A 12893-nucleotide genomic window follows, 5' to 3' on the forward strand; every position below is an offset into this window, starting at 1 on the left:
GGCTTTCCTCTTTTTAGCTGCCCGTCTACTTTACTAAGCATGCTATGCTTCTCCAGAGACAGTCTCTCCTGACATGTCCAAAGTATGGAAGATGAAATCTAACCACCTGTGCCCCTGTGGAGTACTCTAGTATTAATTCTTCCAAGACAGATTGGTTTGTCCCTTTGGCAGTCTATGGTACTTTCAATACTCTTTGCCAGAACCGCAGTTCAAAGGCATCCATCCTTCTGCAGTCTTCCTTAGTAATGTTCAACTACCACATGCATATGAGGCAAGTGAAAATACCGTGGCTTGGGTCAGGTGCACCTGAGTCCTCAAACTAACGTCCTTGATCTTCAATACACAGACTAACAACAATCACAGATAAAGTCTCTATAAATTTACCTACCCTGGATTTTTATACACTGGGAAATATACTAAAAAAAAAAGCACACACACAATTCTTTTTTAAAGACCAACCATAATAACACAATAAACCAATAAACCAGGGCGGGGGTGGGGTGGGGGGCAGGGAGAAGGGGTGGGAACCTCATTTTAAAAAGTAGCAGGGTCTATTAAAAACTAAAACAAAGTTAGAATTATTCAAATGAGAGATCAAATTTTAACCTAATTACACCTGCCATAATTGAATTTATGATACTCTCTGATATCAAAGCTATTCACATCCATCAACTATGGTCACAGGGCTTGATCCATGTAGGCAACCTGCAAATGGAGTTTGGGCTTCCACTGTCATCCACAGCCTTCTGCGAATCAGGTGTTCACAATTGAAGCTCTGAACCATTCCTCCTTCAGAGTTAGATTTATTATTTATCCAGAGACCCTTAAACCAAACCAGTTGCCACTGAGTTGAGTTGCTGGCCGGCACTTGCTCAGTTTGTTCCCCAGCTTCTTCCTGGTTTGTGCCACGGCATGTCTATGTTAGTTGCTGTGGAGTCAGTTCTGGTCATGGCAAGCGATACCGCCCCTCAATGTTGTTGATGCGTAAGTCCTCAACCCATGGAGCTCTATCAGCTGTATGTATACACAGAGGAGCTTACTTTTCTTTTCTTTTTTGTGTAGCGTGTCGGTCTGGGTACTCTAGAGGACAATCCACAGAAGCTCATATGCATAAGAGTTTTCTATAAAGGGTGAGTGCACATCGAGAAAACATCCCAACCCAGTGCTGCCCAATCCCACAAGTCCAACATTAACCCATATGTCCAACACCAGTCCACAAAATCCTCCTCCATCTCACAAAACACAGGCAATGATGCTGACTGCAGGGGGAAAGCTGAACCAGTGAGCGTGTAAGTATCTCAGTGCTGGCAGGAGTCTCCACATGGCTGCTCCAGCACCCAGGGCTTCATCTGAGTAGGTCCCTATGGCTTCTCCTTGGGGATGTCTTGCTGGAAGTGAGCCTTGCCAGATGAAGCAGGGAACTGGCTAAGGCAGCTGCACCCTGGTCCGACCATCAGAAAGCAAGAGACCGGAAGAACTAGAAAAGTGAGGCTCACCAAGCCATTTATCGCTCCGCTCTTCAATTAACCCCACATGTGTTTATCGGCCAGGTTGGCACAATAAACTAACTCATAGCGTTTCTAGTACAGTGCAGCAACACCAAATTCAAACCAAGCTCAGTGCCATCAAGTTGATTCTGACTTATTACAGACCTTTAGGACAGGCTAGAACTGCCTCTTGGGGGTGCCAAGGCTGTCAATCTTTGTGAGAGCAGAAAGCCTCATCTTTCTCCCTGGAGCAAGTAGTGGTTTTGAACTGCTGATTTTTCTCTTAGCAGCCCAACAGGAAATGCACAGATGTCTAAACGACAGGTCCCAAGGGACATTTCAAGAGGCCTGAATTCAAAGCAAAGTTGTGCTTCTGGTACTTTCTGAATCGCCCTAGGCAAATGAAGCGACCGCCATCATCCTCAATCTCCTCATTTGTTCAGTGGGGGTAATAATCCTATAAAAGATGCCTAAGGACCCTCTGTCGGGTTTCTGAAGCTGTAACTGTTTACGGGAGCAAATAACTCACCAAAACTCACTGCCGTCAAGCCTATCCCACCTCTGAGCATCCTACAGGGCAGAGCAGAACTGCCTGTTTGACTTGCCGCGGCTTTAACTATTTCTGAAAGCAGAAAGCCTCACTTTTCTGCTCTGAGAGCACTTGGTTAGTATGAACGAATGACCCAGGCAGGTTCCTCATCTGTACAATGGGGGGAATAGTGCTTAGCATTTAGTCTAGAGCAGTGGTTCTCAACCTTCCTAATGCCGCGACCCTTTCATACAGTTCCTCATGTGGTGGTGACCCCCAGCCATAAAATTATGTTCGCTTCTACTTCATAACTATAATTTTGCTACTGTTATGAATTGGGCGACCCCTATGAAAGGGTCATTCGATCCCCAAAGGGGTTGCGACCCACAGATTGAGAACCGCTGGCCTAGAGCTTGGAGCATAGGAAATTCTCAATACAGGTGAGTTATTATTGTTTTCGTGCGGGAAAGAGCCGCAATAATCAGACACAGTTAATCAGGAGGTACCTAAGGTGCTCTAGGAGAAGGATGAATGAGTCCTTCTCATCTGGGCTGGGCTCTGCGGGGGAAACTAAGGCTTTCTTCTCCTGTAAAGAGTCATCATTTTGAAACCCACTGGGGTAGTTCTACCCTGCCAAATAGGGTTGCATGGGCCAGAACTGACTTGATGGCCATGGGGCTGTTTTATTTGGGACAGGTCTTTCATTTTGTCTCTGGGGTCTCCAACCTCCAGCCTAAAAGGAGGACTTGCCATCAGTCTCAGCAGAGTTTAGCATTATTCCGCTCCCTGCCTCGGTCCTCTAACCTATTTGAAAGGGGGCAGTAGTTCCCATCTCATACTCAGACCACCAGCCCACTGCTATCCAGGCAGTTCCAACTCATAGGGTCCGCTAGAGGGTTTCTGAAGCTGGAAATTCTGTGCGAGCAGGAAGCCCCGTTGTTCTCCTGCGGATCGGTTAGTGGGTTTGAAATGCTGACCTGTGATCGGCAGCCCAACACGTAACCTGCTCCGCCACCAGGACTCACTCCTATTCCACCAGTGGAATGTGAACTTGGGTCAGTAACAGAGTCACCGGAGAACCTGATGAGCATCCAAAGGCCCGCGTCCTATTCTGTCTACTTCAATGAGCCTGGGTCTCTGTGTTCTTTATGATTATCTCCCCAGATGATCCTGATACATACCGTGTTTCAGAACTACATGGAAGCAGGAGAGAAGCAAGGTTCTCTGCTTGTTCTAAAGGGATATAAAAGATCTTATCCTTATGCAAACCCCATTTGTCCTATCTCCAGTGGAGGTGCCAAGCAGGCAGGCCAGTCTCATGCAAGTTGCACATGCAGAGTCCCACCCAGGGGAGGAGCTGGGACTGCATCCTGGCATTCAGTGGGGATGAGTGGTCCAGGTCTCACCGATATCGGTGGGCTCCTCCTAGTCCCAAATTCACAAAGAGGGAAGCTGAGGCCCAAAGAAGGAAACCCCTTTTACCCGGGCCATAGGAGATTCACGGAAGCACCCCAATGGAACCCAGACTCTGGATAGTTATTGGGGGGCCTTCCACCGGATGAGAAGCCTTCTTGGTTCCTGACAGGTGGGACAACGAGTTGGGGAGTCTGTGGGTGATATCTTATGGGTTTCCTTTTGTTTCATGACTGGAAAGGAGTCCAGCCTGAACACTTTTGGAACAGAGACTCCAAAAGTCCCTTTCAGTAAAGTCTGACAATGAACTTGTAACTTGCAGATGCCAAGACTAAGCCTCAATAGTTAAAAAGTCCAAGCTCTTTAACAGTGCAACTCACTGGTCTTACTGCCTGAGCGGGCAGAGTGAGCTGCCATGAGAGCCTGGATTAGTAGCAAATCCTGGAATTTCAGGGTCTGCTTGAGGGGTCGAGGGATGCACTGTGACCACACAGCACTCAGCAGCTTCGACCATGGACCGATGACAGTTCTCAAACCACAGCAAGTGTTTTGGTTACCTCGGGGTGAGACACGTGAGGGGTGATGCCAAGAGTTAAACCAGGAAGCAATTGTGGGCTTCAGAGGTAGAAAGACATGGCTAGGGTAGGCTTCCAGCTCTGTGAGTTATCAGCCGTGACCTTGGGGAGGCCGGTCTTTACTTCTCTCAGCCTCAATTTCCACATTGTTAAAATAATTAGAATAATCACGCTCCTCTGAGAAGTAGGCGGCATGGGGCATGAGATGCATACCACTGGGTGAGTGGGCATGTGTGTGGAGGAGAAAATATATTCTATCTTGGAGAAAACGAATATAGAATCATTGAGACACAAAGAGCCTCCCGTCAGGGAAGGCGCTGAGGAATCCATTCCGGAGGCGACCTCTTCTTGGGAGCTCCTTGCTCTCGGCAAGCACACCACGGATGTTCGGGCTGTGATGGGAGAATAGTCAAGGTCTGGTCCGGCTGGAGTGAAATGCTGCCGGTCTGATAAGGGAGAAAGCGCTGCCCGTTCATCTGCCCATGAAGCAGAAACAGTGACAGAAAACGGGGCGCTTGAGATCCGCCACCCCAAGACCTTCTTGAGAGATAGAGGTTCTGTTCTGAAGGTCATGCGTGACATCAGATAGCTCCCCTCTTTCCAGACTCCAGTGTCCTGCTCATGAAAATGGATCGAGAGATGTACAATCTCTATCCCTGCCCATTTCCTAAGGGAACCCCCTCGCTGTCTCCTTGGAGCCTCACAAAAGCTAAGGAGCGTGGCACAAATGGCCAAGGACTTGACAAATGACCGGAAAGTTGGCTGTTTGAGTCGGCCCAGAGGGGCCTCGGAAGAAAGACCTGGCAGTCGACTTCTCCAAGAAACAGCCCCCGAAAGCCCTGTGGCACACGGTCTATTCTGGCCTGAGTTTGCCAAGAATCAGAGTCAACTGTACCGCCACAGGTTTGTCGGAGATGCGCCCAGAAGCGATTACCTTGTGCCAGATTGAACATCCAGCCAGAAGTGGAAGCCGCAGCCCTGAGGTAGTAACAAGCTGCTGGTTAAAAACCCTGATGCCGCTCGCTTAGCCCTCCCAAATGGCCACCCTTCAACTAAGCAGGCCTTCTCAGGTGTTCTCGGGCCCACTAGGATGGCACCCTCATATGCAGGTGGCCAGTGAGGAGCACAGCTGCAAGTATCATGAATGCCCATCTCTCTTATCACAAAGATCGTCTAATAGATCGTGTCAGGAACGCACCTCTCTGAAGGTAGTTCAACAGGTATGTGGAGAGGAGGCCCCCCTCCCCACCATAGCAGACCCTTGGTGTCCTGGCGAATAAGCGCCCCAAGACACTGATGTCTCTCAGACTGGCATGGGTCAGATTTTATGTTTTTTGACCTCTCCATCTACGAAGTCTCCCCCTCTTTGGGGCTTGAGCCCCAACAGCTGGCTCCCGTCCTTTTCCAGCTGTGTAAGCTCAGCCAGGCTGTCACATCAAGGATCCTCAGTCCTCGTTATTTTTTAATCTCTAGAATTAAAGTGAGGAAACATAGGACGTGCATAAAAACATGTCTGTTGCTTAGTACGGCTGGTGTCGTGATTACACATTGAGCTGCGATCGGCCAGGTCCACAGTTCGAAACTGCCCGGCGCTCTGTGGGAGAAAGACGGGGTTTTCTACTGTCGTTAACTGTTACAGTCTCGGAACCCACAGGGGCAGTTCCCCCTGCCCTGAGGTCACTATGAGTCGGCATCAACTGGATTAGTAAATCCTCTGCTATGGAGTCCAGTCAGACCCACAGCAGCCCTACATAAGGTTTCTGAGGCTGTGAATATTTAGGGAGCGCACAGCCTCTTCTTTCTCTCACAGAGCCCGGTGGGTTTGAACCACCGACCTTGATCTTGCTATTTGCAGTCCAACCTCACCTCCCGTCGAACCAGGACTCCCAAAGGCTTAATAAGCACTAGTTGCTGAATACTGAGTATCATAGTCACTGTTGCCATTCTGTTGTTAGGTAATGCCAGTGCTGGGGGGTGACTCCCTCCTCCTCCTCCTCCTCCTCCTCGTTCTCCCTGCAGCAGAGCTCCTCTGTCTTCCATGCGCTGCCACCAAGAGAGGAGGAGGTGCCTTGGGGGAGGACCTCGCTCCAGGAGGTGGGCGGGGCCAGCTTGCTAGAGCACCAGCCCCGCAGCTGGACGAGGCGTCTTCCTACGTGTCCCCTTGCGAGCCAGATCTCCTCAACACCCTGAACTTTCTCTTCTGAAGCAGTCATGTCTTCAACCACGAATGCCAGGGGTGCCCAGGGAAATGACTCCCTCAACCTGGACTTCATGTCTCCTTCTGAAAGCGCCAAGGATCTGCAGAAGCCCTCCGGCTTCTTGGAAGGAAGCCCTTCAGAGTCGCCGGGCTTGGAGAAGACCAAGGGCATTACGTGAGTGCTGGTTTCTGCCATCCCCGTTTCTGCCCTCCAGCCTGCGAGCTGGCGGTGGCAAAAATCCCGGAGGGGGCGTGTCTGACCCCCAGCCAGTTGTGCAGATGGGGAGGCCAAGTGTGGGACGGCAGAGTGGGGCTGAGCCGGATGGGGGCTCACGAAGGAGGGGTGGAGAACGTGAGGACAGCCTTTCATATCGTGAGAAGCCCAGATCATCGCTCGTCCACTCCCCAGGTGGACAGCTGGGAAAGCCGCACCAAGTGACCCGAAGTCACCACCTGAGTCCCTGGCAGAGTGGAGGCTGGATTCCAGTGCTGGCCCCAAAGTCCATGCTGCTTCCGGTCAGCCTACTAATATAGACAGAACCTCCAGCCTCTTGGAGGAAGAGCCAAGACTGGGTCTAAAATCCCCAGCCACCTCCATGACAAACAAGCCTCCTCCCTGTCCCCTTCATGACGCTGCTGATCACCAGGTCAGCGGTTCAAATCTACCAGAGGTTCCAAGGGAGAAAGATGGGGCTTTCTACCATGATGGGGGGGCAACAGTCTTGGAAAGCCACGGGGGCCACTCTACCTGTCCCATTGGGTGACTGAGTCAGAAATGACTTGCTAGCCGGAAGTTCGGTTTGTTTTTGTTTGTTTGATCTTTTGTCTCCTACCTGTAGTCATCCGGGCCCCTATTTCACATGGGAATTTCAGGGAGGAACACCCAAAAGCAAAGTATGCGGGAGATCCCGCTGGGGGTGTTTTCTGTTTTGCTTCGTAGACTTTCGAGCTGGGACAAGGAGGGTCTGTGAGAAAAAGATGGGTAGGGAAGCCAAGCTATGAGACCCCCAGCCCCTTTTCCTCTGCCTAGCCCCCACCCCTCAACCAGGGGCTGCTAGTTTGCTTCATGGGGAGCTTGGTGGTAGAGGGGTTCTGCTGCTTTAAGAAGAAAGCAGTAAACACCCGTGGTGTAATTGAAAGAGCTCCAGGCCAAGAATCAAATCTATATTTAAGCTGTGGCTCCGCTGCTTCTCAGTTTCCCTGGAAGTGAAGCAGTCATGAGTTGGAGGTGCTGAGGTAAAGGAGGAGGTTAATTGTGAAGTGGGGCTGGAGGCAAGAGGAGGCAAACAGGCCTTCGCTGTGCCCTGGGTTGGTTGACGTGAGGCTCCTCGTCCTGGGGACTGCTGAGACTGTGACCTTGAGGGAGCACGTTTTAGCCTTGCAGCCACGCGTAGCTGGGGAGGGTATTTCTCAATCGAAGGCCTTGGGGGAACCATCTGGCCTGAAATAACACATGGTTTGGTGGCAATGTCTGCTACTTCATCATTGTAGCAATAAAGTAAGTCAGAGGTGGGGGGAGGCAAGAAGAGTAGCAGTCCTGAACTCTGAACATGGCACCTTGGAAGTCGGTTCAAATCCACTTAGCGCCTCAGCCACCTGGGTGTGTGATGCTGCTTCTCTGTGCTTGGGTTGCTATTCTGTAATGTGGACCCACTGCATGTTTGCACCTAGCAGCCAGCCGCACCACAGGGGGAGAATGAGGCTATTTGCCTCGGTCAAAATTTATACTCTTGGAAACCTCAAACATGGCTGTTATGAGTCAGAATCAACTCAGTGTGTGTGTGTGTGTGTGTTGATGGGGGCTCTAGAGGTGACTGAACATAAAGCAGTTACATCTAGAACTCAGGTCTCCTGAATCTCAGTCCAGTCCTTTGCTCAAATCACTGCTCTGTATTTTTAAGTGGCTCGAGTGACCAAAGTTAAATTCTGATTTCTGAAGCACTCCTTAGTTAGAAATCTCCAAAGTGGCCTTTTGAGTCAATCCAGTTGCAAACCAAACCCCTCACTGATGCCTAAGGGTACAGTGCTTTATCAGTAAGGTTGGCACCTCCAGGAGATAAAAGCCAAGCCATGTGGGTCTCCCCGCCTGCTCCTGATTGTGCATTTAGCCCCTAAGGCTTCTAACAGGACTTAGAGGACTAAGGGCCTTATCATAAAGATACAGGTGTCTGGGGCAGTTCTTTCTAACATTTTCAGGCGTTCAGCAAAGTTGAGCACGTTGCATTGTAAGCTTGCTAAGCAAAGGCTTTAAGTTTTAAATCCCTGGTTTGTGCAACCCGAGACCAAGCTTCTTCCAAAACACTGATTTTCAGAGCTGGAAGACACAGGGGATTGTCCAAAGCTCCTAAAATAAACTCATCCCCCCACCTGGTGCACTGGAATGATGCAGTGGCGCTGCGGGGAGGGGCCTCTGGAGCCCAATCTCCAGATGCACCTGGGGACCCAAATATCTGACCTATGTCTTCAGATGTCATATTTGTTTTGTTGTTGTTGTTTCAGTTTGTCCTTTCCTCTTTCCTCTGTGTCCAATCCTGCTTCCCCTACTAATTTCTTGGCATAGTCACTGTCCCCTCTCGGAGTGTCCGACACTTCCCCAGTTATGAAATGGGGTTGTACTATGACAAGCTGTTTTGGGCTATCCCCAGGAGACACCTCGCAGAGGTGCGTGAGAAAATCCGGGTCTTTGAAGCAGCCCTGAGGTTGAATTCTGGCTCCCCTATACATCCACGGGCTGGTCACTAATACAACTCTGTGCTTTCATTTTCTCAGCTGCAAAAGCGGTACGTTGGTAGCCCCCTTCTCACGGTCGAAACAGGAAGATTAAATGTGATTGTGCATAGAGCACTGAGCACAGATGATGGTGTATCATGAGTATTGGCCCCTAACGCCAAGACATTTGGTCAGCCTACAGAGAGCCCCTATGTGACAGGCAAGAGCAAGGTGACAGGCAGATGGTCAGGGAGCCCTCTACCCAGTTATGAGGGACTGACTATTGGACCTACTCACCTCCACACACCCACAGCCTCACACCTCCTTCCTCTCTTGCAGGGGGTTCCAGACCTTGGTTCATCTGGTGAAAGGGAACATGGGCACAGGGGTCCTGGGACTCCCCCTAGCCATCAAGAATGCAGGCATCCTGGTAAGAACCGCTGGTGCTGGGAGCCAATGGAAGCTTGGGGGGCGGGGGGGGGGGCAGTAACCGTTTGCGTGGTTCTGAATGCAGTAGTCTTCCCAGGAGGCACCCAGGTCCAAACTTGGCGTCCGGACAGCTAGCCTGGGTTGGGTTATGCTTTTCCTGGAGAAATTGGCCAATCGTTCTTCCACTCTCTGGGCCTCAGTCCAGTAAGGAGGTCCAACCTTGGTAGAACTGGAGGATTGGACAGTGACCATTTTCCCTGTGTGTCCTGCAAAGCCCCGTGCTTCCCCAAGGATCCCTCGGAGGCCCGGCATGGCACGTGGTCAGGATTCTGTGCCCTACTCCCACCACAGCACCAATACCCTGTTATAATAGCTCTCTGTCCTTCTTTGGAGCTCTGCTTGAGGTTACATATATTTTTAGCAGTAAGTCTTTTATTTTTTAAAAATCATTTATTTTATTTTTATTGTTGAAAATGTGCACAGCAAAACATGTACCAGCTCAACAACAAGCTCTACATGTACAACTCAGTCACACTGACTACATACTTCAGGACGGACAACCAGTGTCACCTTCTTTGTCTAGCCATTCCACCACCATGGACATGAACTTGCTGCCCAATGAGCTCCTTCTTGACCTCTGCTGCTGTGATCTGGTCTTAGATGGCATTTGAAAGAACAGCGTTGGCTGCTCAACGTGTTTTTGAGAAACAGTTTGCCATAAAATTCTTTGGGCTCTGAAGTCGTCAGATCCCTCCTCTCGGTCTCCTTCTAAAGCCCGTCTCGTCTCTCTCCCCCGGCCCCACCCTCCCTCCTTCAGATGGGCCCGCTCAGCGTGCTGGTCATAGGCTTCGTGGCCTGTCACTGCATGCGCCTCCTGGTCAAGTGTGCCCGGCACTTCTGTCACAGGTGAGGAAAACTGTGTCCTCTGGTCCATTCCTTCGGCATGTGGTTCTTGGGGACATCCCAGACACCCTGAACACACCGCTGTAAGTCGCCATCGGGTAGAACTGCTCCACGGGCTGTTCTTGGCTATACTCCTCATGGAAGCAGAGCCCCGGGCTTTTTCTTCCACAAGAACCACTGGGTGGGTTCAAACTGCTGACCTGGAGGTAAGCAGTTGAACAGAAACTGTATTGACCTCCTATACTTCCTTCCATCGAGATGAGTCCCACTCGTAGTGAACCTGAATAGGGTTTCTGAGACTGAAGCTTTATGAGAGGAGACAGCCTCCTCTTTCTCCCATAAAGCAGCTGGTGGCTTTGAACCACCAGCCTTTCCATTAGCAGCCCAGCCACCCAACCCCTAAGCAATCTGTACATAGCAGGAGCTGAATTCCGAATCTTCTCCAACAAAGCCACTGAAAAGAGAATGCATTCAAGGGTTAAGGTAGGCTTCTGCCACCGGGATCCTCATGAAAATCCAGAATGGAGCTGTGCCCCATGCGAGTTTCCTGGGCTGGTTTTTCTGAAGTGGATCACCAGGTCTTTCTTCTAAAGCACCTCCGAGTGGGTTCAAATCTCCAAGCCTTTGACTAGCAGCTAAATGCATTACGTTTGCATCACCCAGGGATTCCACATTACTCAACAGGTGATCCAAATCAGGCCATTGTGCTTATCTGCTTGGCTTGTCTATAAATTGGGCATAAACAATTCATGCTCAATCCTGCCTTAGAAAATTATCATGAGGAGCCAGTGGGACTGGAGCTATGAAAACTGCAGGACTGGTGCAAGGAATGCATTGTTACCTGGAGCTTGATTTATTTGACAGGTGAGGATAACAAGTCAGCCAGGAAGTGCCACCAGTTGTTAGAGTCTGAATTGGAACTCAGGTCTCCACCCAGCCTTCGCCCCAGTCTCCAGTGGGTCATGCCTGGTTCAGTGCCTCCTGACCTTTGAGTCTGTGGTCTTTGACAACTGTGTATGTGCTCTCTCCCACAGGCTTAACAAGCCCTTCATGGACTATGGGGACACAGTATTGCACGGACTAGAATCCAGCCCCAGCCTCTGGCTCCAGAAGCACGCTCATTGGGGAAGGTACTTTGTTCTTGCTTGGCCTGCAGTGGAGGGGAATGCTCTTGTCAGAGATGTCTTCTTCCCAGGAAAAGTCAACCCCGTGGCACAGAATGACAGGATTCCCAGGAGGCATTAATTGGCAACATCTCTGTCCAGTACCTCCTTGTATGCTCCCAATAATAGGTGCGCATTCGGTTGCTATTCAACTTTAGTATTATCTTCTCTCTGGTTGTGTCGTGGTTACACATTGGGCCGCAATGATTGGCAGTTCGAAACCGCCAGCAGCTCCACAGGAGAAAGACTACACTTTCTATTCCTGTCAACAGTTACAGTGTCAGAAACCCACCGGGGATTTCTATGAGTCAGTGAATTTGGTTTGGGTTATTATTTTCTTGGGGAAGCGGGGGGGCACCTTTTATTTAACAAGTATCCAATTGCTACCATGTACCAAGCCAAAAGCAAACTTAATGTCACCAATTGATTCTGACTCTTGGCAACCCTACAGAACAGAGTAGAAGTGCCCATATGGGTTTCAGAGACTAACTTTTTATGGGAGTAGAAAGCCTAACCTTCCTCCCATGGAGTGGGTCATAGTTTTGAACTGCTGACCTTGTGGTTTTGAACTCCTGGGGGGTGGGGGGGATAGTGGGGAAGAAGAGAAATGACAAGGTTAATAATTTATGTTTCACAGAGTGCAAAGTCCAATGGTATATTTAGATATATTTAACACAGATACTTAATAACCTTGGGGATAAATAATATGAAGGAAAGGTACAGGTTGCTATTGAGTAGATACTTAGGCTTGGGAGAGAGTTTCTCAGGATGAAACAGCTGAGCTGATTTCCGAAGGAAGGCATTGGAAAGTTTAGGAATGCCCTGGAAGTAGGCAGGGCCTTCCACAAAGAAGGAAGGGCACATGTGATGGCCTCAGAGCAGGAAAGAGTGTGGGGCAGTTTCAAGGTACAGAAAGAACAGGCAGATTAAGGGCAGACAGTCAGAGAGGTGAAACAAAAGAATGAGCCTGGTGCTGGTTCAGGTCCTGCTGGGTGCATTGGACCCTCTCAAAAACCTTGCTCTTTTCTTAAGTTTCCTGCATTTGGAAGACTTTAAGCAGTGAGATGGTCGTGCTTGCATTGCTTGAAGATCTGCCTGGCTTTGAGAGGAGACAAGATTGTAACAGAGCAAGAGTAGATTTAGATCAGGGAGGAGGCTGTTGACAATAACCAGACCAGTGGAAATGGTCATTTGAACCAAGCTGTTGGTAGTAGGGATGGAGAAGTACAGAATACTAAAAACAAAACAGAAGCAAAACACCTCAAATCTCAAAATGACTGCCACCGAGTCGATTCTGACTCATGTCCCAAAGGACAGAAGAGAACTGCCCCCCATGGGTTGCTGAGGCTGTAAGTCTTTACAGGAGCAGAACGCTTCATCTTCCTCCAGAGGAGCAGCTGGTGGGTTCAAAGGGCTGACCTTGTGGTTAGCAGCCCAACAGGTAACCCATGATGCCACCAGGGCTCCTTCGAATCCCAGAAAAAGAGG

At 49.8% G+C, this 12893-nt stretch overlaps 1 protein-coding gene across 2 annotated transcripts in view; it reads left to right on the forward strand.

Moving 5' to 3' along the window:
• Window positions 1-6182: 6182 nt before the first annotated feature.
• LOC101653815 (proton-coupled amino acid transporter 2) overlaps window positions 6183-12893 on the forward strand; it is a 35393-nt gene continuing 28682 nt past the window's right edge. For both annotated transcript variants that reach the window (XM_004697095.2, XM_045284930.1), the window contains exons 1-4: window positions 6183-6376; window positions 9250-9340; window positions 10157-10245; window positions 11277-11372. In XM_004697095.2, the coding sequence (XP_004697152.2) occupies window positions 6216-6376; window positions 9250-9340; window positions 10157-10245; window positions 11277-11372 (437 nt within the window). In that variant the 5' untranslated portion in view covers window positions 6183-6215. The remainder of the gene's footprint in view (window positions 6377-9249; window positions 9341-10156; window positions 10246-11276; window positions 11373-12893) is intronic.

Source organism: Echinops telfairi, unplaced genomic scaffold (genome assembly GCF_000313985.2).
Source record: "Echinops telfairi isolate 266 unplaced genomic scaffold, ASM31398v2 ScPeMD7_7469;HRSCAF=8507_0, whole genome shotgun sequence".
Classification (NCBI taxonomy): domain Eukaryota; kingdom Metazoa; phylum Chordata; class Mammalia; order Afrosoricida; family Tenrecidae; genus Echinops; species Echinops telfairi.